Below are 24,093 nucleotides of genomic sequence, written 5' to 3'. Positions count from 1 at the left end.
AGTGTGTGTGCCAAGGGAAGTTTGGAAACATCAATTTAAAGAAAATTAAAATGTTACCCAAGGACTTCTAACAAGTTTTAATATGCTCACATGTGTTATGAAACTCTAGACTTACTTGGTTTGGAAAATGACCAATATTTCCCAAACATCTTTGACCAGGAAACTATTTTCTCCCTTTTTCTTGGGTCGGGGGGGGGGGGGAACTCACCCCACATTAGCTGGTATACATTTCCCATCCAGAGTTCAACATTTTATGTATTTTCTTGTTTAAAAAAAAAAAAAAAGGAAGAAAAAACAAAAATGTTCAACCCCCAGTTGAGGAAAAATATTCTGCATCTGGAATTTGCAATTTTGGATTTATTAAGTGATCCTGAAATGAATAAGTATAGTATACCTTTCTTAGTTTCCTATGTTTGTTTTCCAAATCAGATTAGAGGATTCCACTATGCTTTTAAAAAGATATGGAAGGGAAGCGGACTTGGTCCAGTGGTTAGGGTGTCCGGTGTCCGTCTACCACATGGGAGGTCCATGGTTCAAACCCTGGGCCTCCTTGACCCGTGTGATGAGCTGGCCCATGGGCAGTGCTGATGTGCACAAGGAGTGCCCTGCCACGCAGGAGTGTCCCCCGCGTAGGGGAGCCCCACGCGCAAGGAGTGCGCCCCATAAGGAGAGCCACCCAGTGTGAAAGAAAGTGCAGCCTGCCCAGGAATGGCGCCGCACACACGGAGAGCAGACACAACAAGGTGACGCAACAAAAAGAAACACAGATTCCCATGCCGCTGACAACAACAGAAGCGGACAAAGAAGAACACACAGCAAATAGACACAGAGAACAGACAACTGAGGTGAGGGGAAGGGAGAGAGATAAATAAACTAATTAATTTTTTTAAAAAATGATATGGAAACTCTCAGCTGTTCTAAGGATCCAGTAGTCAATTCCATCTTCATCCACTAAATCCTTGCCTGGGAGTAGAATAAAATGAAAATGCTGATCTGGCCAACTTAAACAGTATGAGTTTTCGCACCAAATTGCAAAACTTTGGCGATAAAGAATATACCCCAAAGTTGGTACAGGGCTTAAAGTCAGTGGTGGTTCTTGGGGGTTCAAAGGAGCAGCTTAGTGACGGTGACTGTTCTGGTGGCCTCCGAGTACCTGGCTTCACAGCCTGTCTGTCCCATTTCTTGCACCTCAACCTTGAAATGCTTCTGTGGCAGACTGAGTTATGCAGCTCACACACACACACACATATACACAAAACCAAACCAAAATCATGCTCTTAATCCATCCCTGTGGGTGTGAACCCATTGCAAATAAGACCTTTTGAAGACATTCTTTTAGTTAAGGTGTGGTCCAACTGATTGAGTTTGGGCCTTAATCTCATTACTGGAGACTTTATAGAGAGAAAGCCAGGAGAGGAGCAAGAAGCTGGAAGTCAACAAATCCCAGAAGAGTAAGGAGAAGACCACTCATTGTCACTGAAAAGCCAAGGAAGCTCAAGGGTTGCCAGCTGGCCAGAATACCACAGGCCCTGAGGGGAGACAAGCCTTCCAGCCTCAGAAATCCTAAGCCAGCAAATTCCCATTGGTAAGCTTGCCCATTGGGCAGTATTTGGCATAGCAGCTGGGCTGCTACTTCTACTCCACCAATATATCCAATTTAGTTCCAAAACTATCAAGTCCTAGGTCAAGTCTCACCAGCTCAAGAAAGCCTTCCCCAGTCAGAACTCTTCTCCCCTCCTTTCCCACACACCCAGGATTATATTGATCATTGTGCAGGGTAGGGTGAGTTCTCCTGGTGAGGACTTGACCTCAGTTTCTCTACCTCTTAAAAGAGAGGGAGTTAGCCTAATGTAAACTGTGGACTATAGTTAATAATATAATTATGAACACTGTCTTCATCAATTGTAACAAAGGTACCACACTGTTAATAATAGAGAAATGTGGTGTGGGTGAGGGGATATGTGAGAACTCTGTGTTTTTGCACGATTTTTCTGTAAACCTACAATTTCTCTAATAAAAAAAAATTTTTAAAAAGGGGGGGTTAAAATAGAAAATTGTGGTTCTTGTACCTCTGACACCCTATGCTTTTGTGTTATTTCTCATCCCAAATAAATCTGCAAACTCAACTTTTGCTGTTTCCTGTATTTCTCTTGTCCTTCTGTCTTTCTGATTAGATTGCAGCATTTCAAGGGAAAGGGTCATAATATTTTAATTAATTAATTAATACTGCCTATATATGGTGCTGCGAAATAAATATTTACTGAATAAATGACGTGATATGATACTGATGCCCTGATGTCTAGTAACACATAATTTTCAGTCACATTTTTGCATATCTGCTCTGAAGGTAGAACTGTAACCTTTCCTCTATTTGTCAGTAAATAATAATTCAACTTCAGTCTGGTTCTTTCTCCCCATGAGAGAAAAAAATACAAGCGTCTTTTAGAACAAAGTTATCCTCTCAAGGTCTCCATGCCCTTCCCCTAAAAATTCTCCAGTACAGTTGGATATGTCACAACTCTGTTGAGTATTTTTCCCATACAAAAGCATTTTCAGTTTTGCTGATCCTGTGATTTGAATTCAACCCACTTGGGTCTTACCGAGAGAACTAACAGATCTTCTTGATCTTTGCTTCTCGAGAGTGGATTGCCCATCTTTATTTTTTGTATCTTTAAGAGACCAGATTTACCAGTTAGTTTCTTCCTTGTCTAATTCTCTTACTTCTTTATGTAGACCCCATTTCTTACTGCTGTTGTGATCTAGAGAGAACCCCTCTCCAGAATACTAAGTCATCTCACAACTTGTTGGTCACCTTGCTTCCCCACTGGATTCTAAAATTGTAAAACAAGATAAAACACATTTAATTGCAATGCAATTTCTAGTAAAGACCTATTTTCATAAGGCTGGAATATGAGTTTTCTGGTCTCTCTCAAACCCTATCCAAGGAGCTTTAATTACTGACATACCAGAAGGACCTTGCTTTCAGGCCTCACCTGGAACACTGTCCCAAGGCACCTATTTAAAAGAGGAAGGTGGAGTCCACTTCAGGCCACTTTCCCCTTCACATGCTATGAGGTTTTTTGTTTGTTTGTTTGTTTGTTTAAAGATTTTTATTTATTTATTTATTTCTCTTCCCTCCCCCCCCACCCTGGTTGTTTGTTCTCTGTGTCTATTTGCTGCATCTTCTTTGTTTCTGTTGTTGTCAGCGGCACGGGAATCTGTGTTTCTTTTTTGTTGTTGTTGCGTCATCTTGTTGTGTCGGCTCTCCCTGTGTGCGGCACCATTCCTGGGCAGGCTGCCCTTTCTTTTGTGCTGGGCGGCTCTCCTTACGGAGCGCACTCCTTGCGCATGGGGCTCCCCTACATGGGGGACACCCCTTCATGGCGGGGTCACCCCTGCATGGCAGGGCACTCCTTGCACGCATCAGCGCCGCGCATGGGCCAGCTGCAACACAGATCAAGGAGGCCCGGGATTTGAATCGCGGACCTCCCATGTGGTAGACGGACGCCCTAACCACTGGACCAAGTCCGCCGCCCTGTTTGTTTGTTGTTTGTTTTTATTGCTATGCCTCCCACTTTCACTTTCAACCCTCTGAGTTTACTAGTTGAAGTGTTGGCACTAGTCACCAAGCAGCTGAGGGTTGACTTGGACCTCTTGCTCTGTTTTTCTTTCTCCATGAGCACCTACTAGTAATCAGATGAAATATCAACTAATGCAAGAAGAAAGCAATAGAAAAATAATAAATAAAGTAAAGGGCAGGGGTAAGAAATAATATATGGGAAAAAACACTAAGAAATTTCTGTCCCATGTTTAGGGAAATACTATAGTACTGGTATGTCTATTTAGTGATGAGGAACAGATGTAATGTGACCTGCCCAAGTTCACTGAGCAGGTTTAGATGTGGGACTCAGCGATTCCTAATCTCCCTTCTCTCTATGACCCAGAGGGTGTGGGAACCACCATGTCCATCTTCAGGAGAAACTCTCAGAATACCGACTGTTTTTATTTTAGGAGTGTTGCAGATGGTCCTTCAAGTCAGGAGTTCTGGGCCATGCACCTGTATAACTGACCACGTAACTACCTCTTGGGTTGCTTTTTATTTCAGATGCTTTGGTTATTAGCATTTGTTACAAAGAGTCAAGTCGAGGGAAGATTACAGATGTAAAGACATGGGCACGTGTACTGGTTTTTTAAATTTTTGGTAAGAAAAATATTGGATTATACTAAAGGCCCCGGAACCTATGAAACTTGAATGATTGATTTCTTTCCATGGCAAGGCAGGAATGGTATTTATAGTCCTGCAGGCAGCAGAATGGCGATAACCTAGTTCTATTGGTTTTTCTAGCTGAAAGCTCCAGTTCTAATAAACAGGAATAGCCTGAATCAGTTCTAAAAAGGTCTGGGAAGTTGACCAAAACCCTTTTTTAGTGCTAGAAGGTGAGGGATGTAAAAGTGATTTGAAGTGAAAAACTGCAAAGGATAAAGCCTTTTTGTAAATGTAATGGGTGAGGATTGTTTTAAGGTTTTAAGAACTAAGCTTAAATGCTCAAGGTATAGCTGAACGTTTTATCATTTGCCAGTGCATTTCTTTATTTAAAGCATGTCGTGTTTCAGATGTTGCCAACATGTCACTCTTGGCAATACAGGAAGTTTTCATTTCATGGAGCAGGCAGAATGGCATCAGTTTTATCCTAGCCTCCAAAGTGAGTGCAAGACTGATAGCTTAAAAGGGCTGAGATTGAAATTTCTTCCTTCCGTCAAGGGCAACTCTCAGATTGGAAACACGATGGTAATTGGAGGGGTATTCATCAGACCCAATTTCAATAAAATTTCTTTGTGTCAAAATCATTTTTAATAACACAGAGCATATAGCCAAATCCTTTAAATCATGGCTTTCTTTGAAAGGGACATTGAATATGAAACAGAAAGTGGTTACACTGGTGCTGTTTTAACCAATTAACCTCAGAGGAGTTTCAATGCAACCCGATTTTTGCTGTTTTGAATGTTCCCTGTTTGCAAAATTCCATTCCAATTCATCTGAATTATATCATAGGCACTTGCCTGTTCTAAGGTTTCTCTGCTTCTTCAGAAGACATTAGAAATCAAGATATTGAACTTTCTCTAGGAAGGTTTCTTTGTGATTAGTTTCTTCCTTGCAACCTTGCATTTTCCCCACCACTAATAATGAGACAGTTCGTATTTTAGTTTCTAGTTGAGGTGATAATATTTAAATTCTATTTCTATTTGCTTCTAAAATAAATAGACTAATCAATTTCACTACATTGAAAATTTTTTTCTGTAATGAAAATTCAGACAGGAAATTCAGTCTGACCCATCTATTTTTGTGTTTTGAATATCCCAAATTAAATTGGTAAAATTTGATCATGTTTTCAATAGTTACGTAAAACAAACTAAAGTAGACTTCTGATAGTTTAATTCATTCAGCTAATAAGGCTGTTTTAATTTTTTCCTGGAATATATTAATAAAGAAAGAGCGGTAAGGTTAATGATTAGGTTTTATAAATGCATTTTCTTGCCTCTCTCCTATATTCACAGAAGAAGAGCAGGGTGTCTAAGTTTGTATTTTGGATTATTTGCTGATTTTTACAAACAGATGTCTTATTAAGGATTTTGAAAGGCGTCCTTCCGTCACACATCTCCTCGACCACCCATTTATTAAAGGAGCCCATGAAAACGTTTCGTTTCTGCAAAAACAGCTGGCCAAGGTCCTCGGAGACCAGATGCATCTAAACCCTATTGTTAAAACCAGGTAGGTTTTTCTACTTCCTCTCTCTGGTTACTTAAAAAACAGCACGTCATGTGTTTTGATTTGCCCAGTGTTATTACTGATAATGATCACATCCCTGCATTTTTGAGAGTTTAATTTACGTTACATTAAGTACTCCATAACCAGTGGATAAGTGCAAGAGAGCGTCAGAAACACACCGCCCATTTGCCATTTGCGCTTCTATGGCTTGTTTCTCTCAGCTGTGGCTGAAATCTTACTCTGTCCTCATGTTTGGTTAACTCTAGTTAAAAAAAAACCAAATATATATATTATATGATATATATATATACTTATATTAAATGTCAATGTGACCTTGTTACCAATAAAGGGTTACTGTAGGAAAATAGCTGCAGCTGAAATAGTGTGAAAAACCTTTACATGGCCGTTGCAGACTGGAGGACAGAAATATAGGTTGTAAATTGATTTCGGAAAGATCAAGAGGCTTTTTCTCAAATGTGCCCTGAGACACTTTCCTCTTTAGTTAAAAATTCCTTAGAGGCAATTTAGTATTTTTAAATGCTATTTTTCATATATTTTTCCTGTTACCTTTTAAAATCAACTGAGATTTCCCTTTTTTCTTTTAAAGGGAAGATTTAAAAATATATGTGTTTATTTTCAGTGGCAATTGTTTCAAATAGCATTCCATGGTGGTCTGTAAGAAATAGATTTTTGGTTTCTCTCCAGAGAGTGGCAGAATTTCCCTTTTAAAAAAATTATTTTTTAATGCAAATAAACCTGCTTGCCCTGCTTAGCAATTATTTGGTTTTATAAAACTGGCCAGGATACAGATAAGCTTCAGTCCATCATTATTAAAAGAATCTTCAAAGTATTAAAGGTAAAGAAAAGAAAACGTCACAATATATACAAGTTCTGGAAATATTCACATACTGTCTAGAAACTGTTTACAAATAAAAAAGGCAGACATTGTCATCAGGATTTTCAAGCTGGAGGTAGTCTCAAGATCAGGTATCTTTTGTATCTTCCTTTCTCCTACCCGCTCCCTCAGCACCTTTCCTTTCAGATGGCTCAAAATTTTTTCTTCTCTCCTCTTTTCCACTGCCATTTCTGTTTCTATGGTTTCCTTATGAGGTAGAGAAATGTTGAGAAATTCTTGCAAGTTGGTGCCTTCGTGAAACAGCAGGAGGTGTGTTTAAACCCGCGTCCCTGCCCATTTCTTCCCTTGCTTCTGTGTTTTTGGACCAGCCACTCCCCACTAACATCACCACTGCCCCTACCCCAGCCCCTACACCCCACTCTCCCAGCACCACCACCAAAAAAGAAAATGAAATGGAATAAAATACAGACCAAACCATAAAGAAACCCAGAATTCAAATGCTATAATTTAAATTGGGCATCTCCCCCAGTCTCCCTTGTTGGGAGGTCTGCCACAGAATAATTTCTGAGGCTTAGTTTGCAAAGTTATCCAGCCTTTCATATTTGCCTGACTTTGCCTGTCCAGATCTATGTTCTTTCAAAAACCTCTCTCCTTTTACCATAGAAAATCATGGCTCCAGGCTTTCTCACCCCCTTTCTCTAATTTCTCTTTATCTTTGTTAACTCCTTTGATGTCCAAGTCTCATGTGGTCGCAAAGGCTTCTCATGGGGTCTTTGTAATCTTCGGTTTCACTCAGCAGTTTGTGTTTTCTTTGAACAGTCATTAAAGAAAAATACAACCTCACAAATAGGTATCAAAACAGCCACTTCCTTAGGATGTAGGAAAATTAATTCCAAAAGAAATACAATGCTTGTAATTGACACTTACACCTACAGCCTACTACTATTACTTCCCCTTTCCAACTGGCCTGGGGTTGGGAAAACTCTCAGAAAGAACAGGCCTCAGAGATCTTTTGAGACTGGTAATTTAATATATGTAAAGTTGTTGGTTTCCAAGTTAAGAGGGAATAAAAATGAAGAAAATTGAGGGGAGTTTGTATTTGAGTAAGAATTTTTATGCGTAATTATGGTCACAGAGCTGGCAATACAGTGTGGTGGTTAAAATCACTGGCTCTGGTTTGAATCCCAGCTCAGCCATTTATTGGACCAGCTATTTTCCCTTTCTGTGCCTTAGTTTCTTCATCTATAAAGTGGAGATTGTTTTGAGAGTTAAGGGGGTCAATAGATGTAAAATGCTTAGAATAGTGCTTGATGCAGTTAGTCCTCAATCAATATTAGTAAGTAGTAGTAGTACAACTGGTATACAGTAGTATTAAGCTCCACATTTCTTTTTTTAAAACTACCCCTTGGCCTTAATCTGTGCAAATTCTTCTGTATTTATTTACCATATAATATCATGAAAATAAAAGGTACTGGGGTAGCAGTGAATGTTTAAAATATTGATTTCTAGTTCTTATTAAAAATCTAATTTATGCATTTAGTCGTTTGAGAGACATTTATCTGTGTGTATGTGTCAGGCCTTATGCTGCACACAGGGACTACAAAGGCAAATCAGATACAGTTCCTGATAAAGCTCTGGTAGTCCGGTGTGTGATACAGACAAGAATCAGATGAGAACAGTTCAGCATGGAAAGGGCCTGGATAAAGGAATGCCTGGGGTACTTACCAAAGTACCTGGGAAAGGCATCTAAACCAAACTGGAGCTGAGATGGTTGGGGAAGGCCTGGAACTAGGGGAAAGATAGTGCTCAAACTGTTCTGAGGAACAAATAGAAGGCAGTCAGAATGGGGGGTATTTTAGTTTGCTAGGCTTAAAGCAGATACTATAAAATGGGTTGGTTTAACAATGGGAATTTTTTAGCTTACATGCCTACAGTTCTGAGGCTTGTGTCCAAATCAAGGCAGCATCAAGGTGATGCTTTCTTCTCAAAGACCAGCTGCCGGTGATCCTTGGGTCCTCTGCCACCTCTGCCAAGGCACACAGTGGCGTCTGCTTGTCTCTCCTTCCTTTTCCAGTTTCCATTGCTTTCAGTTGCTTGCTTCTGTAGCTTTCTCTCTCTGTATCTATCCTGTTTGTAAGGAATTCTAATAAGAAGATTAAGACCCACCCTGGGCCATGCCCTAACTGAAGTGACCTCATGAAAACTTACTTTAATAGGTTGGCCCTCATAGGAATAGGTGCATGATTCATAGGAATAGAACATGATTTTCTATGGGGTACATACAGTTCCAAACCACCACAGGCACTATTCCAGGTAGAGGAGGCAAAATGAGCAAGGGCCAAAGGCACGGAAGCCAAAGAGAGCTGGGAGAATTTGGTACACAAGTAGTTGGTATGGCTGGAGTTTGGTGTGGGCCAGGGAGGGAGACATAAGAGCTTGGTGTGGGCCAGGGAGGGAGAGAGAGATAAGAGCAGGGCCAGATCACGATGGACCTAGGAAGCTTGGATTTGTTCCTTAGGCACTAGGGAGCTGCTGAAGGGTTTCAAGCAGAAAAGTGTTCCAGGAAGATGATTCTGATTGCAGTGTGGAGAATGGAATGGGGGAGAAGGGGGCAAAGCTAGAGACAGGGAGATGAGTGAGTAGATCAGCAGATGGTGGCAATTACAAAGACATTAAGATGTTAAGGTAATAGTATTGTCACGACTTAGTGGTAGATTAGTTGAGGGAGATTAGGGAAAGAGAGAACTGTCTCAGAACCTATCTAAACTGAGCTGCCTATCTCTTTGCTCTGACTCAGACAGCAATGAAACAGAAACTGTAAGACACTAAGAGACAGAGACAACCCAAAAATCTCTGCGTCCTCTATATCCTATCAAATGCAATGTCAAGGTATTATGCAAAGCTTCCAGTTTTCTGCCCAAAACTGGGCTCTTCAGTGGTCCAAGCAGTCCTGGGTCTATCAGCTGGAGCAATTTGTTTAGTTAGGAGAGTTGATACAAAGGAATGATACCTACAGCCTACTGAGAAAACTGTCTTGGGGTTCCTGTAAAGGCTGAGCATGTTCTGTCCACTTTTGGTACTTTCCTCAGAGGAAGGAGACTTTGGTAGTTGGTTGGAAGAAGTCAGGTTCTTAGAGGATGGGGAAAACTTGGGTAGGTGAAGGAGAGACATCTTTATATAGAGGGAGATGTTGACAATACAAGAGAGAGGAGAACATTGCTTATGGCAGAGAAAGCAAGAGAGAGTGGCATCAAGGGTCTAAGAGGAAGGTGAAATGAACCTCTAAATCTGGAAAGCTGTGGGGAGAGGTTAGATGAACATATCCAAAAATCTGAGGAGGAAGAAAGTACTCTGTTGAATGCCATTTATCTTTCTAAAGTTTTAAGCAAAGTGTCCATGGAACTGGGAGTGGACTTTGGACTCCAGTAAGTGTAAAATCTTTGAAATGGCCACTATGAGTAATATTATAAAGAATTGACAGACATAATGATTGCTCAGTAGCACCAAAAACCCAGGTGGAGCTTAATTGAATAGGATTCCATTGTAGTCAAGTCAATCAGTATTTAAGATAATGTATCTAGAGCATTCAGGAGAGCATCTAGTACCAGACACAAAACAAAGCAAAGCAAAACAAAACAAAACAAAAATGCACCTTTCCCATCCATCATCTCTAGCAACTCTTAGGAATAGGAGTAGAGAAAGCAGATACTCTCTTCTTCTGGTTGGAGATTGGCTTAGATGGATACAATGGGTGGAAGAGGGGTCAAGGGAACCAGGTTAGCAATGAGAATATCCTTGGGGTCATTTAGGGGTTTGGAAGAAACTGAAGCCAGGAGGAGCTCAAAGATTTTGAGCCTAGGAAGGGTCTGGGTCAGAGGGCTGGCAGTTACAGTGGAGACAAACCAAGGATGGCAGGCTGTGGAGAGAAAGGAGATTTCAGAACTGAGATCTGGGAACTTTTGAGAGGTAATTGTGAACTAGGGATAGCTGAGTTGTGGACAACTTCAGTCAAATGGAAATATAAGTTTCTTAAGAGTTGAGCAAGTTGAGGAAACTTGAAATGAGTGTGGGAAGAATTAACGAAGTGATTGTGCGGCATGGGAAAACCAAAAACTGGCCTCAGGGGAAGGGATGGAGAGAAGGCAAAATTGAGAGTCAAATGCTAAGAGGAAGAGTGTGTGCCCTGGAATTTGGTAGATAACAAGACTACCAAGAGAGGATGGTGTAAAATGCAATGGATGTGTCATGATGATGGGAATGAGTGTTGCTGGGGGGGGAGTGGTGGGGTGGGAGTGGTGGGGTTGAATGGGTCCTCATATATTTTTTTTAATGTAATATTTTTACAAAATCAATTAAAAAAAAAAGAGAGGATGGTGTAAAGAATGATGTGAATTTTAAAAGAGGATAAATTGGTGAGGGAGAATAATGATTGGGAATAATGGGAGGAGGCATGGAGGACAGGATAGTATATCTAGAGCATTGTAGGGAGTGGATGGAAGGTGGAGATGGAGCAAAAGGGTTATGGGGAAGTGGGGCATTTTCATTATGAGGAGGTAGGATAAGTATTTGAGAACAAGACTGAGAATCATGGGGAGTTTGTCCATAATGGAACATGAAGAGTCCATGAAGAAAGGCTTTATATATATATATATATACATATATATATATGCATGCAGAGACACCTATGGAGAAGCTACATCATTTGATATCATTACCTAATGCTGATTATATCATATGAGTGAAACCATTGGAATGTCAATTTCCCCAGTAACTTGTAAATTTGCCATGGCATGTATTTGCTTCAGGTGAATACATTTATGAGTTCAAGTTTTACTCTCTTAAAGGAGGTTTAAAAAAAAAACCTCTAAAATTCTGTGAACAACAGTTTGAGGCTGCATTGTTACTTAATCTGTCAGGGATTCTTTTCAATGATTTGTCATTTCCTTTATTTCACTTCCCATTTCCTTGACTTTCTGTATTAATCAGTGCTTATATGGTCTATTAGCCAAAGGGGTGCTGGTGCAAAGTGCCAGAAATCTGTTGGCTTTCATAAAGGGTATTTATTTGGGGAAAAATCTTACTGCCACAAGGCCCTAAAACGTTCAACCCAAGGTTGGTTCCTCACCCAAGTCTGTTGGCACATGTTGAACAAAGATACTAGGCAACATCTGCAAGGGTTCAGCCTTCTTCTTTCTTCTTAAGGCTCTTGGGCCCACTTCTTCCTGTCTTAGCTGTAGGCTACTGGGCTCACTTCTTTCAGGGTCTTCTCAGCTGCTCAAGGCTCTGTTCTCTTCAACTGCAACCTATCAGGTTAATGGCTCAGCTCTCCCTGGGGCCACAGGATCAAAGTCATCTTCTGTGTCTATAAACTCTCTTTTCTCATGTACCTGCTTCTGTGTGTCTATTTGATTGTCCACTTATATAGCCCACAAAGGGGGCAGGGACTCAAACTGAGTCACCCTAATGACATGGTCCAATTGAGGTAGGCTAGTTTAGGGAATGAAAAGACGAATCTGGGACCTGGCAGAAAAACATGGCCATGAAACACATGGCCATGGAATTCCACCTGGAAATCCTCTGAGGGAAAGACTACCTCACTCCCACCAGAAAGCTGCTGGAAGAACCTGTGAGAATTTTCCTTGATCATCCGGGGTCAAGGAAAAGCCCTGGATATTTTCAAGGGACCTTATTTTTGGCCCCCCCATGGGAAAATTGATGGGTGGGATAGTCAATCAAAACAGCAAACAACTGGGACCCCTCCCCAGAACATTAGCAACTGGGAGGAATAATTAATGGTTAAAAAAAAAGCAAGCACAGGGAAGTGGATGTGGCTCAACTGATAGAGCATCCACCTACCGTATAGGAGGTCCAGGGTTCAGTACCCAGGGGCCTCCTGGCCCGTGAGGTGAACTGGCCCATGCGCAGTGCTGCCGTGTGCCAGGAATACTGTGCCACGCAGGGGTTCCTCCCTCGTAGGGGTGCCCCATGTGCAAGGAGTGCACCCCGCAAGGAGAGCTGCCCCATGCAAGAAAAGCACAGCTTGCCCAGGAGTGGCGCTGCACACATGGAGAGCTGATACAGCAAGATGATGCAACAAAAAGAGACACAGTTTCCTGGTACTGCCTGACAAGAATGCAAATGGACACAGAAGAACACACAGCCAATGGACACAGAGAGCAGACACCAGGGGGGTGGGGAGGGAAGAGATATAAATAAAAATAAATCTTAAAAAAAAAAAAAAAGCAAGCACAGAAGGTAAATCAGCCCTTTTCCCTTCTCTGCCTGGACCAGCCCACAAGTATACCCAGTTACCTATAATCTGTTATTTTCTCCTCTTCTCTCATTTCCTTAAGTAAACTAAGTCTAACTAAACTGGCACATTCTTAAATTGTTTTATGTAACATAGCCAAGATCCTAAAGGAAATCCAGCAATAGAATCAAAACCCTAATCTTAATATAATTTAATCAAAGTCATCTCAGCTGAATCTAATACAATCAAAGTACACTCAGAGAAACGGACCGGTTTACAAACATAATCTGTATCTCTTTTTGGAATTTATAAATAATATCAAACTGCCACACCTTCCAAAGGATTTCTGTCCCAAAACAGGTTTACAAATGCCTGAATTTATTAATATCATCTGGTATATCATTCCACCATTAAAGCTCAGGGAAGTAGAACTGAAAACATATCTCTTATCTTCACAAGGGTTACTGGGAGAAGAATAAAACCACTCTGGAAGGCACATGGAGGCAACAGGGACCCAGCTTGCTGCATTGTGGCTCTCTCCTGCACACCACCTCCTGCCATTCACTCAGCTGTGATCCTTGATAAAAATGACGAGATTGTGCATGTGCTCCTTCAGGGTGGCTTGGAACTAGCTGAAACCACACATGTTAAACCCCAAATGCCAAGGGTCTGCTCGATGTATTACTTGGTAGCAGAATTAAGTTGCTGGTTTCCCCTCCCCGCCCACTTAATGGATTTTGCTTCTGTCCTTGCAGTTTGCCTGAGGCTGATTAAAACATTGACCTCAGCTTTTCTGATTTCTTTTCAACCTGCCAACAGTGATCTTTGAAAACAAATTTCACTCTGCTTTCCCCAGAGTATACCTTGCTTACTTCCTCTTTCACATGCAAACACACACACCCACACCCACACACACACACACTCCACAGCCCATATCACATAAACTGATGGTTCCTGGGTGAATGAATGACTTCTAAATTATTTGTTTCATGAAGACCTGAAGATGTTTGACACATAGGCGGTTACAGATCCTCCTAATAGAGAAGCAATAAATATATACTGCTATCTAATATCTGTCTATCTACTCGTCATCATCTACCATCTATCTGAATAGATATCTGAATTAATTAATTAATATTTAATTTTTTGCTGATGTCACTGATGCTTGCTGCCTAGAGAAGGTAGATATAGATGCCGCCTTATTGGAATCCTAGCCAAAACCTTTCTTAGATGAAAAACAGACAGATCCTATAGTAATTTCCACCCAAACAATTCTTCTATTTTTAGATCTATGTATTGTGATGTTTGTTTGATAATATAACCTTAAGTTCTGGGTCAAGTTAGAGCTCAAGTAGTCGTCTGGGTGGTATCTCCATCCATGTTTTGACTCTCCGTAGAATGATGTCACACCTAGATGGTCTGTTTTTGTTTTTCTCACTCCAGTTTCATGATTATATAGTTACAGTTAGAGTCAAATAAAAGTTTCTCGTGGGATGTGGGTGTGACTCCAGCAGTTGGGTGCCCCTCTACCACATGGGAGGTCCTGGGTTCAGTTCCCAGCGCCTCCTAAAGAAGACAAGCAAGACAGCAGGCTGACACAAGATAATGCAATGAGATGATGCAGTGAAGAGACACAATGAGGAAACATATTGAGAAACACAATAAGCATGAAGCAGAGATGGCTCAAGTGATTGGGCACCTCCCTCCTACATGGGAGGTCTCAGGTTTAGTTCCCAGTGCCTCCTAAAAAGAAGACAAGCAGACACAGAGAACAGACAGCCAGTACAAACAACAAGGGAGAGGAAGAAATAAATAAATAAAATGGATCTTTGAGAAAATTAAATTAAAAAATAAAAGTTTTTCTTTCATCAACGCTATTATCAAAGGTATATTGAAGTAGAAATAATGATTTGGAGGAAATATTCAAAATCATTGACTTTGGTGCAGGAATAGTACTCTCTTCCGCTTTGGGTAACATTTTCCTTATCATATGGAACCCATGGAATGTAGTGACAGTGAAGTGGTTTCTTAATCTGTGCCACTTGTCAGCTTGTCTCTGAGTTTTGCCCATGGCCACAGAGACCCTCGTCTTATACTCTTGAGGAACAGTGTAAGGCCATCTTTGGACCTTCTCCCTCCCTCTCTTTTCACCACCTCCCTCTCCAAACAGATTTTACTTACTTTTGGATCCGGGACCTGGTGGAGGTGATAGTCATGCTCCACTCCTTTCCTCCCACTCTTGGAGGGCCGTGATCCTGGGTGTGGAAGAATGGAGGTGGGAGTGGTGTCTAAAAGGCTGTCTGGCATTTCTCAACGCAGAGACTCACCTCTCCGCAGCTTCCTCCTATTGCTTTGTTCTGCATCATCGCAGGGATGAAGGCAGGAAGCTCCTGCAAGTCCTGTTCACACACATCTCCTTGGCAGTCACAACTTCCATAGACATAGTTGGCAGAAGGAAGCAACTAAGAGATTAAGGAGTCACTTTTGGACAAAAAGATATTTGTCAATATTGTTCATAAGACCAGCAGCTCAAACAAAGACGCCTACAGGCCAGGTCCAGATGGGATATTAAAGAGCACTCACACAGAAATAGTTTATCCATAATCGGGCATAGAGATTAAACTATAGTGAAGGCAGCAACCATTCAGGAATTTATTCCATCAGAACAACTGCTGCAGTGTCTAAACTAGTTTGGTGTCCTTTAAAGCTCTTTTCCCACTAATGGACCTGACCAAAGTTATTCCATGAAAGTCCCTCATTCCTCACCTCGCCTGTATCCTCTGTTGTCCACGGGGACTCCCAACCTCTGCCTCTGGCTGTCTCACTCATCCTTCCGATTCTGTTTTCATTCTCTACCCATTTCCTTTAACTTGATGCTTCAGACTTGCCTGCACTTCACATCTTGCTTGAACAATTCAACATTTTCCTGATCCCTGAAACCTAAGGCCAATCTTACTCACCACTACCACCGCCACTCCGCCACCATCACACACTTCCTTCAACCACACCAAACTCCAGGAGCCAGTCCAGGCCAGAGCTAAGGCTCTCTTTCCCTCTAACTTTTAACACCAAATCTCCATTTGTCTGGAAAGCTAGGCTGGGCAGTGAGCATATATAAAGCCTCCTATTAAAACAGAATAGGAGGAAAGTGGATGTGGCCTAAGTGATTGAGCTCCCGCCTACCACATGGGAGGTCCCAAGTTCGGTTCCTGGTGCTTCCTGGAGAAGACGGGCAAGACAGAGAGCTGGCGTGATGGGCAGGTGCAGCAAGCTGACACAACAAGATGATGCAACAAGGAGACACAGAGGAAAGATGATGAGAGACACAACAAAGCAGGGAACTGAGGCGGCTCAAGCAATTGGGCACCTCTCTCCCACATGGAAGGTTCCAGGTTTGATTCCTGGTGCCTCCAAAAGAGAAGGCGAGCAGACAGTGAGTACAAACAATGAGGGGAGTTGGAAATAGGAGATCTAGCAAAATGCAATGCAAACTTTGCTGGAATGTGAAAAATGTCTTCTGAGCTGTTAAAACTATAATACCTTTCAGTAACACTCTGATTTACTAGGATGCCCTTTGCAATTATTTATTTATTTATTCATTTATTTTTGCCATTTATCTGTCTACTTCTCTAGGCTTTGGAATACTCAATCCAAGTACCTTTTAGCTGGAAATCTGTAATTTTCACATTAAGCAAGGAATTCTTTAGGGAACAGTAATAGATGCTATTATGCTTTTCCCAAGTAAGACACTAGGTGGAGTATGTGAATTTAGAGGAAATTTAAGTTGGTAGTTTACTAGAGACAAACAAATCACTTAACTCAGGAAAACTGAAAAATATTACACCAAATTTATTTTCATTAATTTAAATAAAAATAAACGAATATAAAACAATACTTTTTCTATGTATATGTGAATACTAGGTGAATGTAAAAGACAATGACAAACAAAAATTAGAATAAATAAAACTCCTTTCCCTTCCTCACTAGACCCTCTAAACCCATAGCCAATGACACTGACAGTAGTTTCAGAAAAATACTAGTTGGAGAAGGTGGGAGGTGGGACTAACAGGTAATTTTTCCTGGGTTGGGAAGATGAAGTGGTCTTCACCAAGGTAGAAATATCTTGCAGCTCTATCAACTCTAAATTGCCAGCTCCAATTTTGAGAGCAAATAATTCTCCTACGTGGTACTTTCAGCAAAACATTTGGTCAAGGCCAGCTTTTGGGACCTGGCTGGATAGAATGATATCAGTGGGTGACATCCTCATAAACTCTGATGATGCTGGACATAAAAGGATGACATAAAAGGGCATAAGAGAACAAAGTGGCAAGTGCTATTTCCTCTGCTGGTGAAGTGACAGGACCTGGAGGATAATTTACATGTGGTTTTTTTACTAGTATTCTGTGTAAACTATTGAGTTATGAAAATTACTGAGTCCAAAGTTTGGCAAGGATGTAAGACTAATACTTGGTATATTTGTTCAACCCTTTTCCTTTTCAAAGTACTTTTACACTCATGAATATTTGGTTTACACAGCCATCTGTGAGATAGATAGACCAGTCGTGAGCACTTCCATTTTACGAGGAAAAAAGCTGAGACGTTTGCAGCAAGGGGGTTTGCTGAGTGGCCCACACAGCATTAGTCACAATTCTGAAACTAAGGCTCAGAACTCGTAACTTCTGGCCTTGCTTTCACCTTACACCACGCTGAGTGGTGGTAAAGTTTATGAAAGCAAGTGCAGAAAGGTCTACTGTGGCCTTGAATTAATATTATACCTTAAAGACTACATGTTAGTATACCAAAGGTTATTGGTATTGATGGCAAACCAAACTTTAAAAATAACAGGGGAGCAGTGCCTCCCAAGAGAAAGTCTTTTGTCTATGCACAGAGAAAGGTTTGTTAAGATACTGAGTGCCGCAGTCTTTCTAATAGCCAAAACTTTGAATCGCCCTAAATAGTGATCCACATGGAGCCAGGTAAATAACTTGGTGCATATTCATGTGATGTGATATTGCCCAGTGACAAAAGTGAATAAGCTAGGTGTACATATAAATAAACTTAGTCTAAAAATCTTAATGATGAATGAACAAAACAACTTTGTAGAATAAAACCTATAGAATGATTTGATTTATTAATTAAGCACACACAAAATCTGTGTGTTGTTTATGGGTACATCTGTGTATGACTAATATTTTAAATAGACCAGAAGGATACCACCACATAGTGGTCATCTTGGGGAGAGAAAGGGATGGCATGAGTCACAAAGGGACTTCAGATAAGCAGCTAAGATGAAATGTAAATAGTTATCAATTATTGGTATTTGCTATCTTATTCTGTGCAGTTTTCTGTATTTTTAAAAGATTCTCAAAAATGTGACAAGGATGGGGGTTGCTGGTGGAGAGCACAAGGGAATGCAAGAGAAGGGATGGCGCTTACCTCAATGGGAGCTATATGCCTCCCTCTAAACAACAAGAATGTGAAGAGATATTTACTCCTGTAGGTACCATAGTTGACATTTGAGAAAAGCAAATTCAAGTGTTAAGTGGGCCCATTTGATAACCCTTCTCACTGTGGCAAAAGGGAAGCTCAAGATGTGGACTCCCCTTATCCCTGATAGTTCCACAGTGATGGGCAGAGAGCATGGGGACCCAAGCTGCACTTGCTCTTCCTGTCTGTGAACATGACATGTGATAAGACTGTGAGTGAACCATTTTTTGCTGTCTGCTTTCTTCTACATTATTTATTGCCTTAATGCTAACACTCCCTTGATAAATTTCTAGGCATGAAAGGATGCACACCGGAAGACCCTATCATGTGAAAGATGCTGAAAAATACTGCCTTGATGATGATTTGGTCAATCTCGAGGTTCTAGACGAGGTACTAAATCTATCGTAGACAATCTGCACCTATGACATTTGTCTCACGTGAATGGCCTGAGCTTTCTGTTGGAGAGGATCTTCTCCTAAGGTCGCTCAAAAATTTAACTGGAAACTTGAGGTGAAGCTCAGGAAGCATTTGCTTCCTGTGACTATGAGCCTCTGTTATGTGTTCATTTACAGTCTCTAGAATGATAAAGAGAATAGGATTTATTGGATTTTTCAAATAAAGCCCTTTATAGTGTAGACCTGATTGATGGGTTATATAAGCTGAAATTATTTTCTGTTTAATAAAAATTGCAACTTAACTCTGGAAATCAAGATTGTTTTTCATAAAGAGAAACTTCATTTAGGAAAACACTGAAGTTAATATAGCTTGAACTCTAAATTTGAAAGCTGTGATAATCCTTGTTTAAAATAAGCATGCTTAATAGAGTTGTTAATTGCACTGGACCTGCTTCTGCTAATTCTGACTCTGGAGACCCTTAACTTCAATGCCTGAATCACTAAAGTGATTCAATTCTTTATTCCAATCACATACACTTTAAGTGAAAGACTGTGAGAAATGAAGTTACTACTTTGTCTGTACTTTATCAGTAGGAGTGGACTATTAAAGCACATTCTAATTAGAACATTTTGATTGGGTGAAACAATTGTTTTTCACAACAACAAGTAAAACCTTTGTTGGATATCTTGATGTTTTTTTAACAATTCCCTAAGTGGGTCTAATTATTTCAATATATGCCTAAATGTTTCTTCTTTCAAGGCACAGATCTATACTTAGGATCTTTGGGGTGATAATGATTTAAGTGAAAAAATTCCCATCTTTTAGTGAAAAATATTCTTGTAAGAATAAATTTATCGTTATTTCTAGAATCTCCTTCTTGACTGGAAATAAGTTCTAACCTCAGTACCATTTATCCTCTACTTAGGAAACAATTATTCATCAGTTACAGAAGCGTTATATGGACTTGCTGATTTACACATATGTTGGGGACATCTTAATTGCCTTAAACCCCTTCCAAAATCTGAGCATATACTCTCCACAGGTAAGGTATGCTCTAAGAGCATATTAATCCTGAATAGGAAATTTAAAATCACAGGGAAAATGGAAAGAAGGTAAAAGTGAAAATAAATTATATCACATTTAGTGTAATATAACCCAAAGTGCAGACAGTAACGCAACACAAATTGAAAATTTGCATTTTTTTGGTCACTTTTTTAAACAAGCTGTAACAATTACTAACATTTATTTAGTTTATCTCATTTTATTCTTTGAATCCCATGAAACAGTTACCATTATTAAGCCTGTCTGACAGACAAGGGGACTTAGCATAGAAAACTTAACTCACATGCACAAGCACATAAAGCCAGTAAGGACAAAAGTGGGGTTTGAACTCAGGTCTGCAGACTCCTGAGCCTGTGCTCTGCTGTCTTCTTAATGCAAGAATTCTCCTAATGACAAAGCTTTGGCTTAGTGGGCAATAGGAAACAGAGCATTAAAGGTATGATACTGAGAAGTCAGACCATTTTCCTACTAAATTTTTTTTTTAGTTTTCCAGACTTTATCATGGGGTGAAACGAGCGTCAAATCCCCCCCACATATTCGCATCAGCAGATGCTGCCTACCAATGCATGGTTACTTTCAGCAAGGATCAAGTAAGAACTCACCTGCTGTTATTCTTCTCCTACCAAGTCACGCAGTAAGATGTGTTCCATCTTCCTCTTCAGCTCTTCCGTGTCCTGCAAACCTTCTATTCTGGTGACAGATGCTGACCCAAGGACATAGTTTATAAAATAGCACCTCAGTCAAACTGGAACACTGATAAAGTCGGAGTAGCAGGAGAACATAAAAGCCTTTTTCGAAAACATGAAAAATCAAGAGCTCATTTTCCCCGATAAAATGTTATAAGGATATTTCTTATAATATTTATTAGAACATAGAGCAAAACAAACTCAATTACATGGCAATTATTGCAGTAGGAACAGGATATAAAATGGCATAAATGAATTTCCTTAGGAATAAGTTCTCAGAATTTTTATGATCCAGTCCTTTTCTATGAAATACCGCACATTCATTGACAGGGATCCTGTACCACACCATTTAGCTAATAAGAAATTTTTATGGATTAAGTGAAGATTGAACAAATCTTAAACTTGATATGGGTTAAACACAGATGACACCCATATACTTTAACTTTGGGGACTTCCGATTCACAGTGGTATCATTTCCAACCTTAGACCATTCCTTTACTTTCAATATGTATATTTTTTCTTTGTTTCTTTATTCTGTCTGGAACAGGAGTTATCAAATTTGGTGAGTAAATTTTCGGGGAGACTCATTACATCCATATTTACTGAGAACTATAAAGTGTCAGTGTAACAGTTTGATATAATCGATGAATTCCAAAAAGAAATACTGGATTATGTTTGTAATCTGATCTGTACCTGGGCATGACTGAGTTATTATTAGGGTGTTGGGTGCCCCCCCAGCCCCGACCCCTTGGTGGGTGCAGACCCCTTGGTGGGTGCAGACAGATAAAAGGCATGGCAAAGACAGAGTTGGAGCTTTTGATGCAGGGATTTCTCATGTTAGAGTTTGATGCTGAAGGCCCGGGAAGTCAGCACCCAGAGGAAAGAGATGACAGCACCAGGAAGGAAGGAACCTTGAACCCAGAGAAAAGCAAGCCCCAAAAACATAGGAACCCAGAAAGCCTGAACCCGCACAGACATCATCAGCCATGTTGCTCCAAATTTGATGAGGGAAGTAACTTATGCGCTATGACCTGGTATCTGTAGGCTCCTACCTCAAATAAATACCTTTTATAAAAACCAACCAGTTTCTGGTATTTTGCATCAGCACCCCTTTGGCTGACTAATACAGCCAGCTTTAGGGTTTATTGAGGAATAAAAGAAATCATAATAGTAGGAAGTAACAAAATGAAGTACATAGATTACCATGGGTTAAAAACTTGCCTTCTCCAGATTCTTGCCTTTCCCAGAGACCAGTGAAAGATCCATAGATTTCATAGAAAGAAAGTAAAGAGAGTGATATGGGTGGTTCTCAAGTGAAGAAGCTGCCTCACTAATCTCCTTTATACATAAAGAGCTCCTAGAAATCAAATCAAAAAAGATCAACAAGCAATACAGTTAAAAATAGGCAAAGGATATGGACAGGTCACAAAAAAGAGAATATGAATGACCTTAAGCATATGGAAAGATGTTCAGCTTTACTCAATACTGAGGTACTGTTTTTTAACCTATCAGATTGGCAAAAATCCAACATACTCTGTTGGTGAGGCTATAGGAGATCAGGCGCTTTCAAAAATTGGTGCAATCCTTAGCAATCTGGTATTATCTATCAAATTTGCAAAATATAAGTATGTTTTGATCCAACAACCACCCTTCTAAGAATTTATTCTACAAATGACCCTCCATATAAACATAACAATCTATATATAGGGTTATTCACTGCAGTATTGTTTATAATAGCAAAATAAAAGCCCAAGCATACATCAATATGGGACTGGTTAAATAGGCTATGGTACATCCATTCAATGGAACAATGTACAGCTACACAAAAGATTGAAGAAGGTCTTCATGTACTAAAATGGAAAGTCTCTAAGATATTTTACTCAGTGGAAATTGAGGGGATACAGTATGAAAATCATAGCTGAAACACACAAGATTATTTTACAGTGCTATGAAGTCTTCATTTGACCTTCCATTTTCTGTGTCAGTGCATTGTCATCAGTGGTGAAAGTGGTTCCGGGAAGACAGAAAGTGCCCACCTGATTGTTCAACATTTGACTTTCTTGGGAAAGGTATTCACTCCCTGCTTCATGTATTATGATCAGAGGTTAATGCAGAGTCACTGAGTATTTTATAAATGATGGAAATTATGTCTTAATTGTGGGTTACATAAAAACATTCCATCTTTGTTACATTTCTCTCTTGATAGTTACGCTTCTTAAGATGTCAGCATGACATCCTTCTCTCACATAGTGAAGAAAATAATGCTAGCATGAATTTATTAAGTTATCAGCAATTAATTATTCTTGTTTTCAGTATAATAGAAACATTTGGCCATTAAGTAATAAAGTGGTTAAACACTAGGAACAGGATCAGGGAGGACTACTAAGGTGATTAAATGGGTTGGAAAATACAAATCTTTGAGCAAGAACTGAAAAATACGGAATTTTTCAGCTTGATGGAAGGAACATTGAAAGAATGACAAATACTGGGCTAGTAATTACTATATTGTGTGTCTGGATGTGTGTATGGGTGTGTAAGTATTTGGGGGATTTTTGCATGAGAGGTTTATTGAGCATTATAATGGATGACTGAGAAAAGTTATGACATGCCTCTTTTTATAATTCTTTCTAAACTGTTCAGGCATTTTATCTATCAAAAATTTTAAGTAAAGTATAGCTGTACTTAAAAACTGATACTAGGGCAGAGGACCTAATTTAACCTAATCTGATTAATATGCACCAGGAAAGTTGCTCATCTGAGAAAATGGTGCTTGTAGCTGCTGTTTATTTCCCAAACACAGTTCTTTCCAAAAGGATAATGTGAACTTTGGTAGGCAAGGGGGGGATGCCAGCAACTTTGCTGGAAGAATGTTACTGGAGGATCCTCTTGACTGTTCTCTGTTTGTTACAGGCCAATAATCAGACCTTGAGAGAAAAAATTCTGCAAGTCAACTCCCTAGTGGAAGCCTTTGGGAACGCATGCACTGCCATCAATGACAACTCGAGCCGTTTTGGAAAATATCTGGAAATGATGTTTACACCAACTGGAGCTGTGATGGGTGCAAGAATTTCTGAATATCTCCTCGAAAAATCCAGAGTTATAAAACAGGCAGTGTAGGTGTACTATTTTATCATTCTGGTTTTCTCTTTAATATAGAGAGAGGGGCTTTGGGAATTTTAATGGCTTTATTGTCCCCTTTATTCTTCACAACTTCCAGCCTTCCTAAGAGCAAGGCGTTATTCATGCAAAAGGTTGGTGATAGTTTCTGGCCTAAAATATTTTTAAGGGCAAAATTCAATGGACCTGGGCTGGGAGTGCTTTGGGGTAGATATGCCTATTTCTCCTGAATTGGTTATATCAAGTAGAATTTAACAACATTGCAGATACTTTCAAAAATATTGACTTTGCCTATTTAAAAAAAGTACTGAGAGAGAATATACCATATGCTAATTTCCCCCCTAGATTGGGAGATGAAAGTAAAACAATGATTCTGTTTTAAGATTTATTTTTTTTTAATTTATTTCTCTCCCCTTCTCTGCCCCCCCCCCCCCAAGTTGTCTGCTCTCTGTGTCCATTCTCTGTGTGTTCT

At 40.0% G+C, this 24,093-nt stretch overlaps 1 protein-coding gene across 2 annotated transcripts in view; it reads left to right on the top strand.

The window, feature by feature from the left end:
- The window catches only part of MYO3B (myosin IIIB), a 529,864-nt gene that overhangs the window by 243,757 nt on the left and 262,014 nt on the right, over positions 1-24,093 (top strand). For both annotated transcript variants that reach the window (XM_023589485.2, XM_071216296.1), the window contains 6 exons: positions 5,615-5,770; positions 18,654-18,750; positions 19,682-19,798; positions 20,304-20,408; positions 22,490-22,573; positions 23,415-23,617. In XM_023589485.2, the coding sequence (XP_023445253.2) occupies positions 5,615-5,770; positions 18,654-18,750; positions 19,682-19,798; positions 20,304-20,408; positions 22,490-22,573; positions 23,415-23,617 (762 nt within the window). The remainder of the gene's footprint in view (positions 1-5,614; positions 5,771-18,653; positions 18,751-19,681; positions 19,799-20,303; positions 20,409-22,489; positions 22,574-23,414; positions 23,618-24,093) is intronic.

Source organism: Dasypus novemcinctus, chromosome 7, assembly GCF_030445035.2.
Source record: "Dasypus novemcinctus isolate mDasNov1 chromosome 7, mDasNov1.1.hap2, whole genome shotgun sequence".
In the NCBI taxonomy this organism is placed as follows: domain Eukaryota; kingdom Metazoa; phylum Chordata; class Mammalia; order Cingulata; family Dasypodidae; genus Dasypus; species Dasypus novemcinctus.
Note: the sequence above shows the minus strand (reverse complement) of the source record. Positions and strands in the feature narration are given on the sequence as shown.